The sequence below is a fragment of the Halichoerus grypus genome, chromosome 13, assembly GCF_964656455.1.
Source record: "Halichoerus grypus chromosome 13, mHalGry1.hap1.1, whole genome shotgun sequence".
Lineage (NCBI taxonomy): Eukaryota > Metazoa > Chordata > Mammalia > Carnivora > Phocidae > Halichoerus > Halichoerus grypus.
The window spans coordinates 14617604-14642976 of NC_135724.1; the positions used below are offsets into that span (position 1 = coordinate 14617604).

Below are 25373 nucleotides of genomic sequence, written 5' to 3' on the forward strand. Positions count from 1 at the left end.
AATTAAGGTATAATTTACATTAAAATTCATCTTTTTTAGTATAAAGTTTTGAAAATTTTGACAGATTATATAGTCATGTTTCCACCATGATAAGATATAGAACAGTTCTATCACTGCCATTACCCCTTGCCCTGTGCCCCTTTGTGGTCAACCCCTCCCCACTGGCAACCACTGATCTATGCTCTGCCCGATTATAAGAATGTCATATAAATGGAACCATTCAGTATATACTTTTACAAATCTGTTTTTTTACTTGGCATGATGCATTTGAAATTCATCCATGTTGTTTTGTGAATGAATAGTTTGTCCTTTTTTATTGCCAAGTACTATTTATCGTATGGGTGTACCACAGTTTATTTATCCATTCTCTACTAGAGATACATTTGGGTTGTTTCCAGTTTCTGATGGTTATGAATAAAGCTGCCATGAACATTTGCATACAGGTTTTTCTGTGAACATAGATTTTTATTTAACTTGGATAAAAACCTAGGAATGGGATTGCAGGATTGTATTGTTAAGTATATTTTTAACTTTATAAAAAACTTCCAAACCAATTTTTAAAGTGGTTATACCACTTTGCATTCCCACCGGGAATGTATGAAAGTTCTAGTTGTTTAACATTCTTGTCATTATTTGATTTCATCAGTTTTTCTGATTTTAGCTGTCCTAGTGGGTATGAAGTAGTATCTCATTGTGGTTTTGATTTGCATTTCCCTAATGCCAAATGATGTTTAGCATTTTTATGTATCTTCTTGAGGAGTTGGTTACATGTTCTGTGTTCGAGTCCTTTATCAGACATGTGTTTGCAAATATTTATTCCCAATCTGTGATTTGTTTTAACAGTGCTTTTGAAGAGAAGAAACTCTTAATTTTGGTGAAATTGTATTTATCACTTTCTTATTGGGATTTTGGTGTCATATCTAAGAAATCTTTGCCTAGTAACGGTCACAAAGATTTTCTTTCATGTTTTCTTCTAGAAATTTTATGGTTTTAGTTTATTACATTTAGGTAGGTAGATGATCCATTTTGAACTTATTTTTATAGTGAGGTATGAAGTGGTTTTTTCCACATATGGATATCCAGTTATTCCAACACTATCTGTTGGAGAGACTAAAATGAGTTTTTAATTATTAAAATTTTTTAAAAAATAAGTTACCTAGTGATGATTACATTAAGATTATTGTCTCTCTCACTTAAATAATTTTATTCTTTAAAATTGAAAGAAGACATTGTCCTTAATACTCTAAGCTTTAAGTTGCTCACAAATGAAATATGAGTTTAACTTTTCTCTCATGAAAAGTTTTTATACTTATTTTTTAAAATCAAAGAATTATTTCCATAGTCATAATAGTAAATCCAAGAATAGTAATCTCAAAACCTAAGTTCCAAGTTCAAGAAATTTCCTAGAGTTAGAGCACATAATAAAGAAGAGGCATTATAGCCTTGAAAATTGAGTCACAAAAATTGTGGCACAAAATAGTAATGCAGCTTTTTTAGGCAGGATTAATTATTCCTTCCTCTGTTCCCATAGCACTTTGTCATACTTACATTATGGTTCTTTTTTATTTTGTTTTACAGATGTTTCTTTGTTTGTTGGTCCCTTTCACAGACTCAAGGGCAAAGGCTATGAATTAGATTTTTATTTCCCAGTGCCTAGCAAGGGTCTAAAACCCAAAAGGCCGCAAAAAAATGTTACATTGAGTAGCGCAAAAAAGCTTTTCAGTGCAAGTATTAACAAGTACTGGTTAGGTGATAATATATACAGATTTTATGTTACAGTATTTCAGTGATTCTAAGGTGTGCATCTTTTCGTATTTTGACATTTTGGAAATAGGGTTGCTTCTCCAATTGATGGCATCTTACAATTGCTTTACGCCCAGTGGGAGACAGGATGCACGCGTTTCAGTTGAGTTCTGCACGTTGTGGATACTACATGTGTTGAACTTCATTGCCTTCTAAACTGTCTTCAGAAAGATTGTACTATGATACGACCTTGAAGCAAGAATTGTTATATGGGCAGAATGGCATGGAAACAACAGCAGGGAGTAAATCTGGTATTAGTGAAGCACATATGTCTGTGTCAGCAAGAGCTTTTTCAAAAACTATAAACTAAGGAAGAAGAAGGCATTGTATCAATTAAATTGCAAGAGTTTTTTTTTCTTTAAGGTAGTATCTAAAACAGTGATGTAATTTACATTTCATGGGCATCTTAGATTTGATGAAATATAGAAGTGTTGCTCTGTGGACTATCTAAGAGGAAAATGGAGTCAAAACAGTTGCTTTTATTGTATGCTGGGAGATGGAAGACATGCTGAAGACTGGAATATGGCATAACAGCATGCTCATCTAGAATAAAGAGCAATCTGCAAAATATGTATTTCAAGTTATCTTTCAAGCATTTGACTTAAGAGACTGAAAATCAATTGATTGATTAAAAGCCAAAAAGACTCAAGGTACTGGGTAGTAATCAGTGTGGTTTTATGAAGACCCAATTCTATCAATTTAACTTAATTTTTCTTTTTGAAAAAGCATGTGCTTTTTAGACAAATAATAGGGCTTAGGGAAATAAATCAAAAACAGAACTTCTGTTTCAATTTTATATGACATTATTAATGACAAAGTAGAAGATGGGTGTGGATCAGGCATCTGAGTGAATGTTGTTCCAAAAGTACAGACTGAGCAGTCAATAGCCTCTAAAGTATTTATTATATTTGACTTGTCCATCTACCCAACTTATTGACCTCTTTTTAAATTCCATTTTCTATCACCTCCTAAGTTCAGAAGAGAAATCCAGATGACCTTGGCCAAACTGATGTCTGTTTTGATTAAACATGGATATAGTTTTAGTAATGACAATGAAAGACAGCGTTGTATCTTATGAGGTTTAATCTTTTCTCCACATAAGGGAGCTGGAGAAAACAGCATTTTGAAGTTCCTTTCAGATACAAAATTATAATGGTTAATATTTTAAAAAAATGAATGGCTTGTAATAAGGTATAAGCTATATTCTAATAATCTGACATAAATTAAAATTATTTAGCATTATCTTGTATATTAAGATACAGAATAACATTTAAAATATATTGAGAATCCCAAAAACTCTTTTTCTGATTGCTTAATTGTTTTAAAGAAAATTTTTGCATTAAAGAATCAGTAATTATCTGAAGCTTTGAGCATTTATCTTGTTTACAGTTAAGGCATACCACATAGTAGGGGAATGTTCTTAATCCTATGTCATATACCAAATTTGTATTATTATTTCCAGTCATCTTTTATATTTCTAACATGTTATTAACTCTAAAGGGATGAGAATAAAATAAAAAACTGTAATATTTAAATTATATTCAGATTGATTTGATGATTGTGAAGTTAATATCAGCATTTTACACTGTTTTGAGGTCATTGGGTGCTGGTTGTAAAGATTTTGGGTTGGTGGAATGCTGAATATATCTGTTCTTTTGCTGTATGTGTATATTGCTTAAGTGAATACAGGACAAATATGTGAACTCTTCCCTTCTAAAGTAGTGTTAATTCAACTCTGTGGAACAGCATATAGTAAAGTTGTTATTAAACACATTAACTTGTGCCCCATTCTAAGTTATGACCGTTGCTTTCATCAAGGTCATTAATGGTCTCCGTATTTCTAAAGTCTGCGGTCAGTTTTCAGTGTTCTTACATGAATTTCAGTAGCCTTTGTCTTTCCCTTCTCCTGGAGATGGTTTTTCATGCCTTCCAGAACACCACACTCCCTTGATTTTCTTCCTGTTTCCCTGATCTCTCCTTAGTCTCCTTGCTTATCTTTGCTCTTCTCTCTGACCTCTTCATGTTGGGGTGCTGCGGGGCTCATGTCACTAGCATCTTCATCTATGCTCAAGCCCTTGGAATGTCATTTTCTTGTATTTGCTTTAAGTACCATTTATATGCTTGTGATTCCCAAATTTGTATTTCTAGCTCAGAACTCTTCTCCAACTCCACACTCCTATAACCAGCAGCTACTACACATCTCTACTTGGGTAACATGTCCAGAACTTAATCCCAGTATTTGCCACCACCTGCCACCTTTTCTACCTGCAGACTCCCCCGTCTCAGAGGCAGCTCTGTTCTTGTTGCTCATTTGACTTCTGTCTTTCTTTCATGTCCTCATCCAGTCTGTTAGGAAATCCTCTTGACTCTACTTTCAAAATATATCTGGGTTCTGTTTGCTTCTCACTGTCTCCATTCCTACTACCCTAGGCTAGGCTACCATCATCTACCTAGATTATTGCAATAGTGTCTCAGCTGGTGTGCCTGTTCCCATCCTTGCTCCCCTTTTATGGTCTTTTCTCAACACAGCCGACAGAGTAATTATTTTATAATGAAAGTCCAGTTATGCCATGTATGTTTTATTTTTTATTTATTTTTTAAAGATTTATTTATTTATTTTATGGAGAGAGTGCAAGAGCATGAGTGGGGGGAGGGGCAGGGGGAGAGGGAGAGAAACAGACTCCCTGCTGAGTGTGGAGCCCAATATGGGGCTTAATCTTACGACCTTGAGATCATGACCTGAGCCCACATCAAGAGCTGGACGCTTAACTGACTGAGCCAGCCAGGTGCCCCATATCATACATGGTTTAAAGCCCTCCAGTAAATGTTCCCTGCTTTATTGAGAGGAAGAAGTACTTAGAGCAGCCTCTAAGGTCCTATGCAGTTTGGCTCCTTTGTTACTTTTCTGACTTTTTTCATCTATTGGTCTTCCCCTCCAACTCAGCCTTATCAAACCCTTTGCTGCTTTTGAAACAAACTAGGCAGAGACCCGTCTCTGGGCCTTGGCTCCGGTTGTCCCTTTGCCTGGAACACTTTTCCGCAGTCACCATGCCCATTCCCTTGTCTCCAGGGCTGCATGTGCAGTTCTCACTGGAAGTCATTTGTAAGGCACCTCCTGGGGTTGTGCACTGTCAGCCTGCCCAGCTCTGTGCTGTGACTCCCCACGTTAAATCTTTGTATAAATGTCACTTCTTTGTGAAGCCAATCCCAAGCACCCAGTTTAAAATTCGAAGTCATGTTGGCTTTTCTGATATCACTTTTGTTCTGTTTTACCCCTCCCCACCATAGCACTTACCACTTTCTAGTATATTACTTTGTTGATTTACTTGCTATTTTGATTGTCTTCTTCCCTTTGTTAGAATGTAGGCTCCATGAAGGCAGATATTTTTGGTTATTTTATTTACTCTGTACATTAAATGCCTAGAATAATACCTGGCACATAGGGAGAAGCTCAACAAATATTTGTTGAATAAATAATTTAAGATACCTTGGGTTTTTAGATGTATTTAAAATGGAGGAGAAAGAAGATTAAATCAATGAGTTTTTAAATTTCATCACATATATTTACTAGGATATTAAAACTTCAATTTTTTAAGGTTTTATCTTCCACCCCAATATATCCATATGTGCTTTATGCTACAGAAAAATTTGATAGCTTACATTCAGAAAACTTGGTAATTTATGAAGCAAAGGAGTTGCAAGTGATAATACCACTCAGCAGCTATGTTTGACAAAGCTTTTCCAAGTCTAATTAGCATCTATGAGATCTTCTAGTAGCAATTAAAAAATCTCTGTGTGTTATTTATTGATTCATAAATAATATCATAGCTTGGTTTATTGTTATTTATGGTACACTAATAGTAAAAAATGAACGTTATTCAACTGAAAATATTGATCAACTCATTAACATCATTAGTGAATTAAACTACAATAATTTTTTTTAGTGCTTAAGTAGTGAGCTAGGAGAAAGGACATATTTATAATATATTTTTATCATGACATGGTACCCTCTCTGTAAAATGATCACACAGCCAGTGTTTACATGTAAGCAAAAGGAGTAAGAGGTTTTTTTTTTTTTAAGAAGTGGAAAGAATGTTTATCAAAGGATTTGAAGCAATATGTATTAATAGCCCAATAGCCCTTACTAACATCTCATATATATTCAAAGCCTCCATTAACATGATTTGGAAAGAGGAGTTGGATTACCTTCTTCACAGTTATGATGCCAACTTGGAAATTGGGATCTGTGTTAATGTCAAAGGCATCTGCACCATCTCCATCCACAATGGTGTATTTCATCTCTGCATTGATTCCTTCGTCCAAGTCCTTGGCAAACACTCTGCCCACAGTGGAGCTAACTGGAGCCGATTCCAGCACACTCATCTGATAATGTTCTGTGAAGAAAGGTCAGAACATGCATTCTTGTAATCTGTTGCTATAAAAAATGCCTTGGCAGTATAATCATATCATATCAGGCATGCTGGAAAAGATGTCTTTCTCTTGCTTGGTTCAAGAATTAAAACTTGAGTTTTACAGAAGAAAAACTGAGATCCAAAGAGGCTGAGCCGACAGTAGGTTGTCTTAGCTTATACTGGATGTTTGATAAGGAGGGGCCAAAATAGCTTGACCTAATCCTAAGAATAGGACAGAATAAAAACAAAAATATTTCTTATCTCAGTGAATCCACCTTCAGAGTGGAAGGAATTACCTTGCTTTCCAATCTTTCAGTCCCTCCTCATGAACTATCTCCCCAAATGTTAATTCCTTCTGAGAAAGAAAAAAACATTGTGATTGCAAAGTACATATTTATTCTGTTCAGACTTGAAATGCCCACATTTTCCTTTGTGGCCAAGCCAGTGTATGGAGTTTCCATCTCTGTGGCCACCTGCCCAAATTGAACGGCCATCAGTGATCTGTAAAGGAGGAATAGCCACAGAGAACAAGCTCCCGCCAGCTCCATGTGTCCATCAGTGTGTCCTTGCACTTGGTTCTGCCCAGTGGAAATCTCTGTTGTTTCTTGTTCTCTTGTTCCAGAATAGAATACCCCAAAAGTTCTCACAAATGTAAGAATCTCAGGGTTGGTAATGTTCTCCTTCTCAGCTTCACAATTAAATTTAGTTCCTTTTCATCTCCACAGAGTTGTGTCTTCGCTCACTTACCTTCTCTGGGGCCCAACTTTTTGACATTCTTCATTATTTTGTCAGTCAAAATGTGACTGACTAAATAACAAAGAAAATCACACAATCACATTTTCAATGTTCATGGTCTCTTTTATTCTAATATGTATTGCAAGCTACAGGGAAGCCTGGGATGTGAGGGCTTGATTTGGGGAGGTTGACAGCACCCAACCAGCTCACAGCACCCTCCCTTGCACAGGAGGAGAAGAAATAATGCCTGTTCTTTGCAAATACGAGCCAGGAAATTGCTAATGTCTGTAGTCAGCTGGCAGGCACTTGGATTTCATGATCTCTTTCCATTCTCTTCCAAAATTGTTGATGGATTAGACTTTGCTATTGCAGAACTTTTAGGAAAAATAAACAAGTATTTTTCCCACACCAGGAAAGCTTTGTGTTCTGTGTTTAAAAAAGCATATACATAAAATTTCTACATGTAATGCATTATATTAGAAATAAATAGCCTGAGATCTTGATATTCCATTAAATTTGGTTCAGTTAAAGGTAACTAAGCTTGTTCAATATAAAATAGTAGGAGTGTCATTTTGCCAACATCCCATGATCAGTTATGGTAAGATTTATAAAAAGGAAGGAAAATTGAATTTTTAAAATGAGTAATCAGAAGATTAGTAAGGCAGAGAGCTTATCCAAGGCAGGTTTATGGAATAGTGAGATCATTTAAACTTTGTTTTAGCAAACAGATGGGGAGATATTTAATGGTGAGATAAAGACAATTTTTTAAAAGTCCAAAAATAATTACGGTTTTAGAGGAAGCAGAGATGATGCACAAAGAATACTTGCAGGCAGATTACTTTTATACATTTACATTTCGTCTTCTCTGCAACACAGTCCTTGCTTCTGCTCTATGCTAGATTCCCCATTATCTTGAAAAAGTGGTAACTGGAAATGTTTGCTTTAGAATGGGTGTTAAGATGTTGGTTTGTGGGGCAGGACTAAAACTTACGTGGTTATCATTGTGTTGTGTTATGCTGTTGTAAAGTTGTCATGTTTGGGGTGATTTGACTTTCCTGCAGTTTGTCTAAATCCACATACTTACGAGCTATGTAATAACTTGCTGCTTTTGCTCTTTCTGTCTTCATCAGAGATACTGTCGAGTGTCAGATTTAAAAAGCCAAATAGGGTAGTTCAAGGATATAGTCTATAATGTGTGCAATGTGAGCCATTCATGAAGTGATAAAGATAGAACCCACACAAAGTAAGAAGCCAGTCCATATGGCATTTCACAAACTGTTCCATGATGCACTGTATTGTAGAACTGAACAGCTTAGTAGCCTACTTGGTTGCACCACTTGTGAAATACTTACCTAGTATTCTGCCTTTTTGTTTCATGAAATATCAGGGGGTCTTTGTGTATACCAGTTGTATGAGAATATTTGAATTCCCTTCCTGTCTTTACGTAGATAAAAGAGATGACTCACTTGGTCTGGCTGACTCAGAATATTAGCTGTTCAGCTGATAATCGGGTTTGACTCTGTGTTTAGTTTCTTTTCTTTTTCTTTCTTTTTTTTTTTTTTTAACCTGATTTTCCTGGTCAGGTCTTTCACGTGGAATTGTGTCTGCTATTCTCATTTCTCCAACTGCTCCTTGTAGGCATCTGATTCTCAAATTCACTTCTCCATTCCTGGGCTCCATCCCACAGGTATAGCTCTGTATTTCCACCTTCCTTAAGGACATTCAGTCAGATTGTCCTGCTGTCACTTCATATTCAAATCTGAATTTGTCTTCCTCCTTCCCTGCCACTGGTTCCATTATGCATCCTCTATTTCTATCAGTACTACAATTCTATCCCTGTCACCCAGACTTAAAACATCATAGTCATCTTTGACTCCACCCTCTGTTGTGGTTCCTTCAGCCAAGAAATCAGGAGGCAGAAATCCATGTTTTCTTATTTGTCCCACTGCACTCTTTCTGCTGTTTCCTTAAGTGCTTATCAGTTCAAATCTCAACCATTCTAAAAGCCTCCCTGATGGATTCCCCAGCTTCTAGTCTCCACTCCTGCCAACGCATCCTGTACGTGGCTATCAGGTTAGCTTTCCTTTAGGTTTCTGTCTTGCTCAGAAACTTTTCAGTGACTTCCTTTAGAAATATAACACATTTAAAATATAGAAATATTTAGAAATATAACACATTTAAAACACTAAAGAGCAGGTCTCCATTTTTAGGGGGTCTTTGAACATAAAAATCATATTTGCTACTTTATTTCCAGGTCTTTGTACTGTAGATACATATTTTTCCCTTACATTATATTTTCCCTTACATTCATGTTCTATGCGAATGAGCTCTAGGAGAGCAGAGATTTTGTTTGTTTTGTACACTGCTCTATATGCCATACCTAGATGGTGCCCGAAACAAATATTTTTTTAATGAATGAGAGGCTTCCCCCTTCTGGAATGTTTTTCTTTCTTCCTATTTAAATATTTTATATTTTTTAGTCCCCTGTGAAAGTATCATCCTTCGATGAAGCCTTCATTCATCTTAGTTTATTGTGAAAGTTTCATTCTGTACTACTCAAGTGGTACAGCAAATGCTGCTTCTTGGTTAACTTTTGATGAGTGTGGAATATGTACTCCCCAGCTGGATTTTAAGCTTCACAGGGACAGGGACTGGGTTTCAAGAATCTTGTATCCCTCATGCCCAGTGCCATTAGAAAGCAGGTGGTTGGTACTCTTGTGAATTGACTGGTTAAGGTAGTCAGATGGGCCACTATATGTTTACCTTCAGTTTGGCTTATTTTCTATGTGTGCGTTCTCAACAGGGCAGTATTTTATCCTAGGGGGCAAACATCAGTTTGGGGAAGGGGGAGACAGGAACATAAATCTTAGATGCTACAGTGGTTTGTGGCTCTCTAAAGTTCAACCGTACCCAACAAAATCTTATTCCTTAGTATTTAATTTTATGGGGTGGGGTGCAGGGCGTGGAGATCAAGGGAAAAAAAAAAAGTCTACAAGAGCTCCAGAGAGAAGTGATAATGAAGGAAGTGAGAAACACTGGCTCAGTGCTATGGGATGTTGGGACCCAGAAGGGAAATGGTGATGTGAGAATTGCATGATAAATGTAGGAAGGGAACCCATGAATAATTGAACTTAAAGAGGAACCCAGGCCTGCCTTTTTCTTTGTCTTCTGTAATAGGTGCATTCCTCTGGCTGGAGAGCTATACTCTCATTGGTTAGGTACTCACTCTGGGGAAAGCGGGGTGGGTTATCATTGACATCCGAGAGGGTGATGTTGACTGTTGTGGTCCCAGCTAATCCTCCAAGCTGCCCTCCCATGTCCTTGGCTTGGATAATCACTTCATAGTATTCTTTGGCTTCTCGGTCCATGTTCATGAGCGCTGTCCTAATTACACCTGCAGGATAGAAAAGACTTTTTTAAGAACAAATCCACAAATCCAGTGTTTAAGATCAGCTTCTAGGTTTCTCCCTTGTGCATTGTTAATATCTAGAGTCGAGATGCAAATTGTTTATATTTTATTAAACTTGAGGTCAGAATTCTAGCTTCAAAACAGTACTGTGCTTAAACAAATGGTGAGTAAACACTATTCCAGCAGGAAGAGCTGAGGGCCCATTTCCTTTGGCGACATTACCGAGAGAGAACAGGAGGTGGCAGCAGTGGTTCCCCAACAGAGTTCGGGACTAGCAGTCCGGGCCAATTTCAGGGGTCTCTGTTGTACCAAAGAAAACTGGGGCTTCGGGTCCCGGAAAACAAAAGCCTCATATGTCTGCAAATCTATGATTTTAGATAATTCTCTTTCAGCCCGCTCTTTCTTTAGCCCCTAGGGCCCTTGTAGTGTGAATGACTTTTCTTGAGGCAGCTCACTCCTAGGCTGCTTTTCCCTGCCTCCTCAATACCTGTAAGCAGGGTTGGAATTCTGATTTGATTTTCCTTTTGTTATGTATTCTTTCAGTTTTGTTATGTTCTGCTTACCTCTGTGCTTCACTGATTTCCGTGAGCTGGGACACGAAAGATGCTCTGTTGAGTTGTTCATTTTTAACATGCATAAGGGATGAACTCCCCCAGACAGTAAGTAGCAGCATCACAGTGTGATGATACAGTTTCATTTAAGAAGAGGCGTCTAAATCAAAAGCCAGTGAAATGTGTTGTTTTGATCCTGCCAAGGATGTGCTGTAATGTTTTATCCCCCTTTTAGCCCTGCTACGTAGAAAAGTTGACTTCTCTACACTCTAGGCAAAGATTAAAGGCTTATTTACTGCAAGTTTACAGCATGACCCTTGGCTAAATAGACCTTTTGCATGCAAAGAGAAGAGATTGGGAACCACAAACCTGTCTCCAGTTTACTCCTACAGTGTATATATTGCATTATAGTAATAACATTCTAAAGTGAAATATGCAGCATTTTCCTTTTTTAAATGCACAGCAATAACTATCTTTTCATGTATTTTTGACCTTAACACTAAAGATGCCCCCTGGGAGCTGTCAAAATAATGTAAGGTTCCTCTTAGGATATAAAGGACACATTACCCTCTTCCTGTCTGTATTTGTCTTCCCTGTGGGGGCATCCTCCCCGTTTTCCCTCCCCCTCTCCCTCTGTAGAATTGTTAAAGTTACTGTTTTATAGAAGTCCCTCACTGCAACCTTTTTTCTTTACTCCTACTAATTTACACTCCCTCACTTTCTGATTTTATGATATAATTTTCTGAATGCCTGGTTCCCCTTAGGACTTTTGGAAAAAAAAATTCTATCAGGTTGCTAATAGAAATGTATTTTTTCTCTTTCAAATGGAGAGGTGACTTTGAGTGTTAACCATTTACTTTACCTCTCTGGCTGTAAGTTTCTTTACTCAAGTTCCTTGTTAATTACTCTTAGGTCTTCAATTTTCCTGTATGGAAATGGGAATAACAGTCCTCCCATGTATTTCACAGGTTCACAAGAATAATGGGAGGCTCAAATATGGTAATGTCTGTGAAAGTATTTTAAAAGGAAGAAAGCTTGGCACAAGTGCAGGATAATCATGATAAAACATAAATTCTGTAGTCAAAGCTCTCAGGTAAAACTGAAAGAAACAAGAAAACACAACCAAACTTCTGTTGATTTGTCCTTTTTTGCCACATTCCTTCTTACCCATCCAGTTCTTTATGCTTTCCTCCCTGTGAGAGCTTCCCACTCAGCACCTGCTTTTTGGGGGGCCACATCCCATGCTGTGAACTCTTTACCCCCTCAACAAAATCTGTGTGTCCCAGCATCCATTTATTCTGGCCGTGTTCTCTATTTAGTACAGGGTGGTTCAGTGGGAAGAACATCAGACCAAAAGTCAGGGGACACATCTACAAATAGAAGCACTTTATTAGGTCTCAGTTCCCAATTTCCTTATTTGTTAAGTGACCGGTAATGGACTGGATGATTCCCTTAAGGCTCTTCATAGTTTCAAAATCAATGATCTTAGTTCTCTAGTGAGCCCAGGTTAATGTGTCAATCCTCTCAGGTCTTCTTGGAGTGATAAAAGACAATCCCTGGGAATAAATTCAACTGTAGGAGTTATTGAAGGCTGGTGAGGATGTCCCTTTGTGTAGGCAGGCCTTTTGGCCTCTCCAGTCAGACTCTGGGCAATGTCTAGACATAGTGCTGCTCTTACCCACCAGGGCAGTGCTGGTTTGCTGTCTTAATCCTAACACCTGTAACAGTCTTCTTTCGTTAATACAGTCCCTAGAGAGTCCTTGAAAAGGAGAGTTGGGTTTGTCATAAGTAGCAGTTATGAATTAGTAGGGAATAAAGCAACCACCTCTGACGATGTGCATCACATACCTGTTTTGGAGTCCACAGAAAAATATGGCTGTCCCTGGAGAATGCTGTATACTACCCGGGCACTGTTGCCGTAGGTCGGATCATCAGCATCTGTGGCTGTCACCTGGATGACAGAGGTCCCTGAGGAAGAGAGATGGTGGAAACCTGTTCAAGTTGAATTGGTAACGGCTTGGAAGCAATGCTGAATAGGCAGTCTTAATGCATTTGCAATTGTTATGTTTGGGAGAACCCCTTTTGAGGTCAGACTTCCATAGCTCCTAACTTGTGCCTCTCTAGTGAGACAGGAGTTATTTGTGTTTTAAATTGTTAGTAACCAGTGAGAACAACACAGCCTCTGGGTTCTTCATTGCTCTTTTATAATACCAAAATGCTTCTCCCTTATGAATCATTTATCTCTCTGTCTATCCTCTATCTTTTAAGAATCAGAACTGAATAACAATGCTAGGCGTATTATTACTCTTATTTTTTACTATGGCTGATTTCACTGTCTAGTTTCCTGGCTAGGTACTTGGTTGTCATTTTCGGTCCAGGTTTATAATTTGTGAGCTGTCCTGCACGTTCTCTCTTTCTTTGCATATAGAGAGGAGGACCTTCTGTAGAAGAACTGCTGTCTGTGAGAATCAGTGACTCTCCATCTTACCCACTGGTGACATTTCTGGCACAGTGGCGACATAAGGTCCATCCAGGAACTTGGGCTCATTGTCATTGATGTCTTGGATTTTGATGATGAACTCTGACTCTGGCTCCATTGGTCTGCCGGTCCGCCTGTCCAGGGCTTGAGCCCTTAAAGTGTACTGGGCCCTTTCCTCTCGATCAAGCCTCTGAATGGCATGAATGTCTCCAGTGGTGTCGTCAATGGTAAACACGACACCTGCACCTTCTCCTGAGAGGATGTATTTGATGGATCCATCTCCCCTGTCCATGTCTGAATGAAGCTAGGAAAAAAAACAAACCCAGAAATCTCATTATGGATATGAACAGGTGTTGGAAATAAATTGATTTTCACTTTGGTCCAAACTTAAGACCTTCTTTCAAATAGGAAGAATTTTTTTTCACTCAAACGTTTTAAAATGTTGGTCTACAAAGAATTAATATACATTGAACATGATTGTATCAAAGACCAAATATAGATTGATGAATAAGTAAAATTTTTTCACATCACATTCAGTATCCTGAACTTAACTACTGTATTTTTAGGTGCCTTTCCCTGAGAAGTATAGAAAACAGGAGTTCTGGGAAGTGTAGGCCCCCACCCAACATGAGAATAGGAGCAAGTCTAATAAGGAGGAACCTAGCATTTTCACTTAAGAAAAAAGAAAATGGACAAACCTAACATTTTAAAATAAGTATTTGACATAAACTGAGTTTTAGAGTTTCAAAAATCTTGTGATGGTTCAAGTTGCCTGAAAAACTGATGAACTGATTAATAAATAGGCTATGGCCACTGTCCTGGAAACTGTAAATGACCTCCAGGGACTCCTGCAACTCTCTGATTCTGTGGTCCCAATTCAGTAATTTCATTCAGTAGGACTATGTATGCGTGCCTCTGTTTCAGGTGTCAGAATGGATTTCACGGCCAGTTGTTGGTATTTGCATCAGTGTATCTCTCTTTGGTGGGACCAGTTCCTGGGCTTGTAATTGAATCACTCAAATCTATATGTGGATGGCTGAGTTAGGGACATGCTTTTATCCGCCCATCCAACTATGTTATCTCCTGGATTACTTTGTAATGAATGATATGCACTCTCAAAAGGAGTCCAGGGCACTATTTTCATATTACGCCTGGAAATACATTTCTGCATCTCTAATTACAGATAATGTTTTATGGCAGGAATCCTGAAATTTTGTGTTATCATATAAGTAACAGTCTCTCTCTAAAGTGGGTTTTAGCACTTTGCATAGTTCAGAGATTTAGTTTATAAAATGGGCAACCAGTGTTAGCCTTAGGCTAGTGGGGGCAGACGTATCTGGCCTAAAACATGATGTCAGTTGTAAGTCGAGGGCCTTTGACAAAGATTTGAACGTTTATTACTCTCAAATTTTTAATATTATAAATGTGGAGAACACCATTAATACTTTGAAAGGTTGTTGGGATCATTAGAAATTAATGTATGTAAAGCACCGAGCACAGCGTCTTTCCCATAATAGGAATGCTATAAATGGGGCTGATTATGATGGTGATAATAATGACGGTGATATGCATAGAGAAAAGGGTATTAACATGCCCAGCTCTTCTCTGCTCCCTTCAAGCTTTCGGGAATGTAGCAGAGACTATACAAACAACCTGTTGGCTTTTTTATTATGCATAGTCTAACGGGGAAAGCGCTGCCTGAAGCGTTGCTAGGACAGTGTTACTCTGAGGATTAAATGGCAGAGACACCAAGAGGACACCTGAAAATGTATTCACAACATCCTCAGACAAGGATGGATTTGGAGGTTGTGGCTGGCTTTGAGTTGATCTCAGATTGACTCATGGCCAAATCATGCAGGCAGCGATTTTGCCGCCTAAAGGAATTCAGCTGTGTTGTACCTAGAGAGGGGAAATAAGAGAATAACATTGACCAAAAAAATTGCTAGTGGACTTTTTTTTCTACTTAAAGAATTCTATTTAGAATATGAAATTCTCACATTTCCTCATTCCATATACAGTATTATTATTTTTTGCGATCCGAATCTTTTATTTATGCAGTTAAAAAAACCAGAGGTGCCCAACTCTTATTGTGTAGAATAGAAAGCCATTTTATTGGGACCCAGTCATAAAGAAATGAAAATCCATTCCATCTGGAACTGTGTTTCCAGGCAAAGGAATGGGATTGGGAGGAGGAGGAGAGGAATCTCAGGATTTTTTTTCTTTTTAAGATTTATTTGAGAGAGAGAGGTAGTGTGTGCACAGTGGGGAGGGGGGACAGAGGGAGAGAATCTCAAGCTGACTCCTCGCTGAGCTTGGAGCCAGCAGGACCTGATCTCACGACCCATGAGATCACAACCTGAGCCAAAGCCAAGTCAGACGCTCAACCAACTGAGCCACCCAGGGTGCCCTAGGGTTTTTTTAATATAAAAAAAAAAATGCTGTGTATTTATATATGTAAGACATGTAATCCTAAGGCATGTGGCATAGAACTTTTACTTATAATGAAATAGGTTCATTTAGGGCATGGCAGATTATTTAGGGGGAAGAAAACAGAATAGAAGCTGACATAAAGTACCCAGGACTGTTTTGAGGTGTTCTATTTATTATCTAAAAAGTTTTGTCCTATGGTCCTTAAAAAAACTAAGCGTACTTGCTGTTATCACAGGCCAAACTTAAGTGAGTATTGTGCCTATGGAGAGTGCCTAATAAGTAATAGAAGGCTCAAATTGTTGCTGCTGCAGAGGTCCTGGTTCTTTAGGAGCCATTCAGCTGACCGATGTTAGTAGAGTGTGGGCTGAACATCAGATCTGTTATCTTTTGTTTTTGTCTGTATTGGGAGAAGAATTTGAGAAATTCTCTGGATGGTAAGTTCCTTGAAGGCAGGAACCATGTGGCTTTCATCTTCATGTGGATTCTCACATGTAGCAAATGCTCAATAAAATTGTATGGGATAAGTGACGTAGGGTATAGGATTAGGGTTAAAGGTTTTTGTGAAGTGTTACCTTTGTTTAAAAAGAGCTAGCAAGCATCTTTCAGATAGCTTCTGTGTGTGTGTGTGTTTGTGAGCCCGTGTGTAAGAAGGAGAGAAGAGAGGGAGGAGGGGGCGAGAGGACATCCACAGAGAAGCATGATGAGCCTTTTATGAACAGGGACAAATGGGGACCAGCTATGACAGGGACCAGAATCTGCTTATACAGAACTGTTTTCTGAGGAATATAATTGTATCATTTCAGGGTCCAGTCAGGGAACAAAACCTAAACCAGTTATTTTAGCAGAGCAAATTTAATATGGAGAATTGGAAAGGCAAAAAGGGAACACTGAAGTTTTGGAGGGTTAGAAACTCCAGGAAACAGCTAGTGTCCCTCTGGCTGGGGGCAGAAGGCAGCAGTTGGGGCTCCTGGAATCTAGATGTTTGGAGGAGGCTGGGCCTGAGGCCTCCGAAGAGGGAGTGCTGTCGCCTGGGGCTGGGGCTTCAGGAGCTTGGAGGAGGTGCCCCCAGCACCCACTTCTCTCAGACTTCAGACCCAGATTTCTGAGAAGGGGCTTCCATCTAGTTGTGCTGATCTTTCTGCGGGGGTGTGATGAGGCTGGTGCTGGGAGTGTGGGGAAGATCCAGGAACTGGGACCACCTGTTGGCTAGGTAATAGGAACAAGTCTCTTCTCCCTCCTCCTGCCTCTAGTTCTCTCTCTAGTACATTCTGCTGTCTGAACCCAATGGGGAGCTGGTCGGAAAAGGAGAAACTGTGGCTCGCAGAGTCCCAGCCCTAACTGACATCACTACGGGGAGTATGGGAGGGTGAGTACAGAGCTGAGAGACTCTAGCTTAATAACCAGCATGGTAATGTGCATTTAATATTAGGGTTTACCAGCTGTAGAATGCACATTTGGTTACGACAATTGCAAATGCGAGGCATTGATAACTTTCCCTTAAGTCACTCAGCAAATTGGCACTGTAATAAAAATGTGTTTTATAATTTATCCATATTTAATTCAGCTAATGCTGACTGAGTACCAGCTCTTCAGAGGAAGGTAAGGAGCTTCTGGAATGGAGCTGGCAGCACATGGTTATGTACATCTTGGGAAAACATTCTTCCTCCCAAAATCTAAACAGAATAAGATAAGTGGATATCCTACTTATCCTAATAATGCTTTAGTTAATAAGATCTTCAGCCAAAGGAGTAGTGAAAGATGGAAAGTCCAGGTAGTTTATGAAAAATCTTAGTTGATTTAATATTTTAAAAACAAGGGTGATTTTCACTCTTTTTGTCATCTTTCATAGTGCCTTGTGCAATTCCAGGAGCACAGTAGTGCTGATACTTTGTGGCGAGACAGCTTCTGTTAACCTCAGCATGCCTTGGAACCACTGCTTCGTGCCCAAGCACAGGCTCTCTGCATCCCACTCTTTGCATATGTCAATATAATCTAGCTTTAACTCGACACTGCCTTGTCCCTGGAAAGCCCAGTGTGGATTTTATAAGGCCATACCAATTACAGCTGATAATTGTTGCCATACGCCTCTGATATAAGCAAATACTCAGGCAGGCTCTCTAAAAAGACATCTTCCAGAGCTCAGGGTGACAAGCTAAATGCCCCTGGGAGAGAGGGAATGAAAGGTGGATGAATTCTCTTTCCAAACAAAGTAAGCGGGGGAAAGTGCCTGGGTAAGTGAATATATAATGTGGAGTAACACCCCACTTCACTGGCTGCTCAGTGTTGGCTGGATGAGACGGCTGTCGAGATGCCCAGGGTGTTCTGTGTCCTGGGTTGGGGTGCTTAGGAAAGGGTGGGCACTGATCATGAGTACTAGAGAGAGAGTGCTGGACAGCTAAGTTCCCAACGTCGGGAAGCAGTTGGGCTTGGTTGGATTCCTGGTGCCCTAACACCATTGACTCTTCACTGTATTTTTCAGGGCTAAGTCTCAGGGCAATGAAAAGGGAAGCCTGTGGCTGCAGTGTCAGATTTTCTGTTACCTTCTTTGTAACTTGGGGCAATAAGCGTAACCTCTCTGAGCCGTGTTCCACAGGCTAATTACCTGAAAGTGGTGAATCACACTTGCCTCACAGCACTGTTGTGATGATTAAATGTGACTTTGTGACTGTGACTGACACATAGTCCTGTGGTAGCCCAGTAAAATATTAGATACCTTCACCTTTCTGTAGGGTCATATGTCCAGCCTTGTGCTGGGTACTCAGTGTTGGGGAAGCGTAGGGAAGGCTAAGGATGGAATCTCAGCTTCTACCCTTGGGAGAAGTGAAGAGGGCTCTAGATTGTACAAGCACACAAAGCCATTACTGAATACAAATAAATGTATTTTCTTAAACTTATTTTAGCAGTAGCCATGTATGTCTAGTTGGAAGAAAGATTTTACAAATAATGAGTAGCTAGAAGTCTTTGGAACTCTGAGCAGGTAGAAGATGTGTTCATGATGGAAATGGCTTTTAAGCTAAGGCCCTGAGCAATTGGAATGTGATTGAACAGAGAGGTGGTGACAGTGTGTCCTGGGCAGGGCAGTAGCATGAGTACATGTTTGTGGTGGGGACAAACGTGGTATGTGTATCAGGGCCAGTGAGGACACCAGCATGACTGGGATCAGGACTAGATTTGTGAAATCGTAGGGGAGGGCTGGATAAGGGAGGAAGACTCATTTTCTGTAAGTCCTTGAACTAAGCTAAGAGCTCTGATAAGCATTGGAGCTACCATGCTTTCTTAATCAGAGGAGTGACATGATGGAAAGTGTGCTTCAAGGAGATGAATGTCCTGAGTCCTAGGGAGTGGGGAAGATTCTCTACAGGGAGACGGGCAGTGGCTGCTTAGTTAATCTAATCATGAAGAGCAGAGGGACCACAGTAATGACAGAGCCTGGAGAGGATGAGGTGAATCTGAGAGAAACTGGCAAGGAGATATTGACAGGATGTGGTGACTGGTTGTACATGAGGGAGGGAGAGAAGGAAAGGAAGAAGTCAAAAGAGAAGTCACAGATTTTGAGACTAGGAGATTTGTGGCTGCATTAGGTTACACACATTACTGAGCTGCTGAGTTCCCATAGCAAAATCCCTATCTACCACTATTACCACTACTCCCACTATCACTACTATGCTTACAGAGTAATGATCATTAAGATCTTACTCTGGACCAAGTTCTGTGCTAAGCACTTTACATATGTTAGCTTATTTAATCCTTATGACACCAGGAAGTATTAAATATCTTTTTAAAGCACCTTCTATGTGGCAGGTACTGTGTTAGGCCTTGGGGATAAAATGGGAGCTTATAGTCTAGTCCAAGGCTTCAGACAGTACTCATGTAAATAAACAAGTGAATTAGATATTGTAGGTTGTGATGAGAGCTCTGAAAAAAATAATGGCCGTGAGAGAGTCTAACAGAGGGGCCTACCTTAGGGAATGGTCAAGGAAGACCTTGATTCAAAATGAGCCCTGAAGAGTGAGGAGAGGCCAACCACAAAAGAAGCCAGAGGAAGAGTATTTTATTTTGGGGGAAAAATCAGGCAAAGCTTGGCAAGTTGTAGGAAGTGCCAGAAGGCTATGTCCCTGGAACACGAGAGGAAGGGAGAGAAAGTGTGGCTTGCGATGTGGTGGGAGGACAGGGGGCAGGCTGGGTCAGAGAGGAATGGTGTTGGGAGCTGTGGGGAGGAGTCTGGGTGATTCAAAGTACAGTGGGAGGACATTGAAGGATGTAAGCAGAGTAACATGGTCTGATGCTCATGTGTGGAAAATGGATTGGAAGAAAGTGTGGGTAGAAGCGTGGAAACTGGTTGGGAGTCCAGGTGTTTGCCCAGGTGAGAGATATCAGTGGAAGTGGAGGTGGGAGAAATGAAGGATTTGGGATGTATTTTGGCAGAGGACTGACAATTTGCAGGTGGAGAGAATGTGGGGGCAAGAGAAAGGGAAGAATGACCACCTTGTATCTGGTTTTAGAAAGTGAGTGATGGCAGTGCTAATAACATAGGGAAGACTGGGGGCAGACCTGGTTTGGGAGAAAAACCAAGAATTCCTTACCAGATATGCTACATTTGGGAGGGCTTTGAGTCATAAATGTGGAGCTGTCACATATGCGATAGGGTTTATGAGTCTGAAGCCCAGACAAGTGGCCTGAGCCAGAGATGGAGGCTTTGGTTTAGAGGTGGTGTTTAAAACCACGGGGATGGCAAATCCATCCAGAGAATGAATGTGGGTAGAGAAGAGGCCCGGGGCAAAGTTGACAAGCTGGACCTCTAATGGATGGGGTCATGTGGAGGGAGATGGCCAGCAAAGGGGCTGAGAAGGAAGGAGGGAAAAACGGGATTGTGAAGGTCATGAGGCAGAGAGAAGAAAGTGAGTCAAGAAGGAGGGACTGGTCAGCAGCGTCTGAGGTGGTCGGTTCCATAAAATGAAACATCAGATTTGGTAGTAGGGAGGTCCTTGGGAGCACTGAAAACACGACTTTCATGCAGGGGACAGAAGTCAGATCTGAATTCAGAAGTGGGTAGGAGTTGAGGAAAGAGCTTATGCAGACAACTCTTTGAGAAGTTGTAGTTCTCTTGTTATCCCCATTTGATGTTTGAGGAAACAAGGCTAACGTGGCTTCAATGCCCTGTCCAGAGTCGTTCTGGAAGCAATTGGCAAAGCTGGGTTTTGAACCCATGTGTGTTTGACTCTGAAACCCACATTCTTAGCCTCTGTGCTAAATAAGCGTTTAAGTTATCATTTGAATGAATTATTTATTTTCTAATTAGGTCCTTGTTTCCCATTTTCTCTCACTTGGTTGCTTTCACAAAATGGTCTCTGATTAACATCCAAATAAAGTAAACACCGGAGAAAGCCTGGATTAAAAATGAAATAATGATAGATAAATCAAGGGAATTCGAGTGTAAAGTTTATAAATATATTCATTGATGGTCTCGAACTATTCTAAAGCACATGCTAGGATCTTCTAGAATGAAGAATGTTTTATTCTTTGTTTTTCCCCCATTAAATTTAGGCCCCAGGCAATACCTGTGGAAATGCTTTGGGGGAAAAAAAAAAAAACCCAAACAAAACAAAGGGAAAAACCCCTCTACTTTCTCCTTTGCATTTTCTGGTTTTTTTCTTCCCCATTCTGTTATTCCCCAGAGCTACTGCCGCTGCCTCTTATGGGACTCTAACGGCTCTTGCAGGGTCCCAGGCTTTTTCTCCAAAATCCCAATTCCTTGTTTTCTCCTATTTTAGAACAGAGGCTTGAACAAGGGGAGAAATCTTCCCTTTTCTGACTGGTATCTGACAAAGCCAAAATTAGATTTCAACTAGCTGTTAAGTAACATACCACTAGTTATAATTGTTCTCAGGACTCCCAACACAGGCTAGGCGACCTCTCTTATTCAGTTCATATTTGTACTCCCTTTCAATATTTGATACCCTGATAATTGGTCTGTGTGGCCATTCTTACCTTGCCGACATACAAAGGGTCAGTTCCAGTATACTCTTCCAGAACAAAAAACTGATTCCAAACCCAGCTCCTCTTTGTCCGCGAGTGTGACTGTGGCTTGTCTGACAGGAGTGCTTCTAATTTGCCTGGTGGTGTTGGTGTGCCCGAGAGAACGGTGGTTGTAAGGTCCATCAGTCCCCAGAAGTACAAGGACATGCCAAGTCCCAGCCAGCTCTTTGCATTGCTCATTCTACCCGAAGTCCACATGGGATTGCCAGGTTTTCAGAAAGTAAAGTACAGGATGGTAAAGCCACTGGAACTTGAGTATTTTCCAATGCAGTAAAAAAATACCAATGCAGTTTACCGGACACTTACGCTTCTCAAAGGAGATCTCGATTCAAATCAATCTGCTTGAAGTTGACTTCCTGTCAAGTTAAGGAGAACACACTGTGATGATGTCAAATCCTCTCCTGTGGGCTTATAGCAAGTTCTCAAGAAATGTCAGTAAATATTCAGTTCTCTACTCAACGAATTAAAGAGTCATAACATGTTATTGCTTTAGAAATGTTTGAGTAACAAATAATATTTTAATAAAAAGAAGACAACCTATCTTGCTATAATCAATCCCAAACCTTTGGATATGGATTTCAGTGGGAATAAAACTGGTGAATAAATTTCTTCTCATTGGTAACATGGCTGGAGGGTTATGCTGTATTATTGATTGGCTTGAATTAATAGTGTGTTCTTTGAAATATTTATGATCAGACAGCCTTCTAAACTTTTAAAAACAGCATTCATTTCCAAAGTTTACAGCTAATAACTAATATTTTCATTAGCCCAACTGCTTTTCTTGGCTCATTAAAAAGCCCAAAGCAAATCTAACTACCTTTTTTTGCCACCCACAATTATCTTATGTCTACCCCATGTTATTGATAATGTTAGGGATCTCGGACTTCATTTATAAGCAGCCACAGATCACTTCTGACTTAATCATTCTCTGAGCTCCTGGTAGAATTTGAGTTTCACACTCTACTGCTTTGGCTCTGAAGCACTGAGAGGGGCTGCTACTGTGACCTTTCTAGGGTTTGAATGGTCAGTTAATCGTTATATCACTCACAACAGACTTTAAAGTGCTCTTAGTCACATACTACTCTGGGCATGTTAAGAGAGGCTAGCCAACACATTTTTTTTTCCTGATCTGAAAGACTCATTTAGACAAAGGTATGTTGACTTCTACCCTAGGGACACCTTTTCATCAGTCAAACTTCTTTTGTTGCTATGAAGGCAGATTAGCTGGTGACCTCACTCCTGGACTGTGACCTCATCCACCTTTTCTTACTTTACTTTGGCTGGGCGCAATGAAATGGCATGGTGCTCCCACCACTCTGTCAAAACAACCAAAATGACTTCTGTGGGGTTAATATTTTCACTGTGAACATGGAGAACTGTCATCGTCTCAGAACAGATGTGTATATTTGGGGATTTCAGACCCATGCAACTAAATAATGCTCCGTTTCCACAAGTGGTTTAAAATGAATGCTTTGATGGCATCTCAGTTACCACCTTCTACCTGTCACCATCAGAACTCGTTTTAGTGTCCTCGCCAATAGTCACTGTTGAGATGCACAAAAGAATTAAAAAATATATAATCATTTCACACAATACGCCGTTTCATTTCTGTGTGAGAAATCACTTCAATGAGAACTGGGGGACAAGCTGGGGCAGACTAAAGAATTTCTGTAACCGAAGGGAAGGCTGTGCCTCAAGTTCTAGCTCTGAAACTCAGATTGACTGTTAAGTAAAAGCAAGCTAGGTGTGCCTTATTTAGGGTGACGTGTTTGTTAATAAAGAACAATGGTGTGCTAGAAGGTCAGTTACCAAGTATTGGCGGTTTTCCTCTTTGGACTGATAGACAGAAACCCAGCTCATGTTTCTCTCATGCTTGTCCAAGAAGAGATGGTCTGAAAGAAGGAGTCTTAACCTTCTTTTTCATTAATCCATGCAACTAAATAATGCTCCGTTTCTACAAGATTAATGAAAAAGATTGGTAAGAAACAGCTATGCTGTTTATGAAATTAATGAAAAAGATTGGTAAGAAGCAGCTATGCTGTTTTACGGACTTAGAAGATGGACTAAAGGGCATGACCCCAAAAGCTATCACCAGAATACTGTGATGGATGGTCATAAGGGAATATTCCATGTGTTGCAAGGCACAAACCTATCTGTAACTTCCCCAAAGAGCACTAGGCTGAGTGTCCCACAGTTTGTCCCCTTGGTTCTATTTTCATTACCTCTTACTTGTTCATTCTATAAACTTCTGTTCCTCCTGGTAAGTAGGGAATGATAATTCTCCTGCCTACCTCACAGGACTACCTGAGGATCTCTCTGCTAGCATAATGTGGGTGAACGTACTCTGTAAATGACTGAGGTGCCAGCCAAGCAACCATGGAAGGAGAAGTTACTTGGGTTGTGTGTTAAAAATGGTGAAGCTGAGCCTGAGCCACATTTCGTGGGCACTTTTTGAACCAACATTCTGAAAGGGCTTAATGAATATATATTATTTCACAGATTTCTACATCTGGGATAAGTACTGTGGGGTATTAGAGTCTGGTCTACCCTAATTCTGTAATAACCACAATTATTTTTTTCCATATAAGGGAACTTAATGAAGGACTAGCTGTTAGAAAACTCTGTAGAATAGAGAAAAATTCTTTTTTTGGATTGCACTTATCAAAGCTAGAACTCAATATATATACTTTTTAAAATATATTTCATGTCCGTGTTTCACATGTGTACATTTTGCCTGAGCATTATTTTTTTTAAGATTTTATTTATTTATTTGAGAGAGAGAGAGTGAGAGAGAGAGCACGAGTGAGGGGCAGAAGGAGAAGCAGACTCCCTGATGCAGGGCTCAATCCTGGGACTCCGGGATCATGACCTGAGCCGAAGGCAGATGCTTAACTGTCTGAGCCACCCAGGTGCCCCGCCTAAGCATTATTTTTGACTATTTTGTGTTTTCTCTGGCTGGTTTCAGCATCTTGCTTTTGGATTCTAAGTGCTCAGGTGCAGGCGTGTTTGTGCGTGGGGGTGTGCAGATGTCCGCTTTCCTGCTTGTACTGGCTAAATTTTCTGGACAGAATGAGATTTGAGGAAATTTTGTGGGATTTTAAATACTGTCCCTTATATTCTCTCATCTCTTACAAACTAGACATGCATTCTTGCCAATTAAAAGCCCCTGTCTTTACCTCGGTGTGATCTGAAGAGCTCAAGAAAAAAAAAAGGTGTTCTTTGGAATCTTTGTGATGAATATTTTGTAGGCAGTGCGGCTGCCTGAGCTTTCATCTGTCTCTTCTGCCCACTTTGGCCTCCTACACATGAGTGCAAAGCCCTCATGTTCTTCCCTTTCGCTGAACACGTATGAGAATGGCTTTAGATGTTTAGGACCTGTGGAGCCCTTGGTGACCCTGTGAAAGCTGGGTGGTCCGGGTGCCCCTCTCATATTCCCCCTTACACACATCAAATATCAAAGCCCGCAGCGCCTGTAAACTCTTTTTGTGTTAAATAACTTGATAGCTACAGTTGATGGA

General features: G+C 39.9%; 1 protein-coding gene across 6 annotated transcripts in view; it reads right to left on the reverse strand.

The window, feature by feature from the left end:
* The window catches only part of CDH20 (cadherin 20), a 203615-nt gene that overhangs the window by 32856 nt on the left and 145386 nt on the right, over positions 1-25373 (reverse strand). For 5 of the 6 annotated variants that reach the window (XM_036089875.2, XM_036089878.2, XM_036089877.2 and 2 more), the window contains 6 exons: positions 22162-22211; positions 21808-22060; positions 13399-13693; positions 12759-12878; positions 10177-10344; positions 6010-6197 (listed from right to left, as the gene is read on the reverse strand). In XM_036089875.2, coding sequence (XP_035945768.1) covers positions 6010-6197; positions 10177-10344; positions 12759-12878; positions 13399-13693; positions 21808-22053 — 1017 coding nt within the window. In that variant the 5' untranslated portion in view covers positions 22054-22060; positions 22162-22211. Of the gene's footprint in view, positions 1-6009; positions 6198-10176; positions 10345-12758; positions 12879-13398; positions 13694-21807; positions 22061-22161; positions 22212-23664; positions 23684-25373 lie in introns of those variants that run through there. The other variant, XM_078060234.1, reaches the window with a different exon arrangement.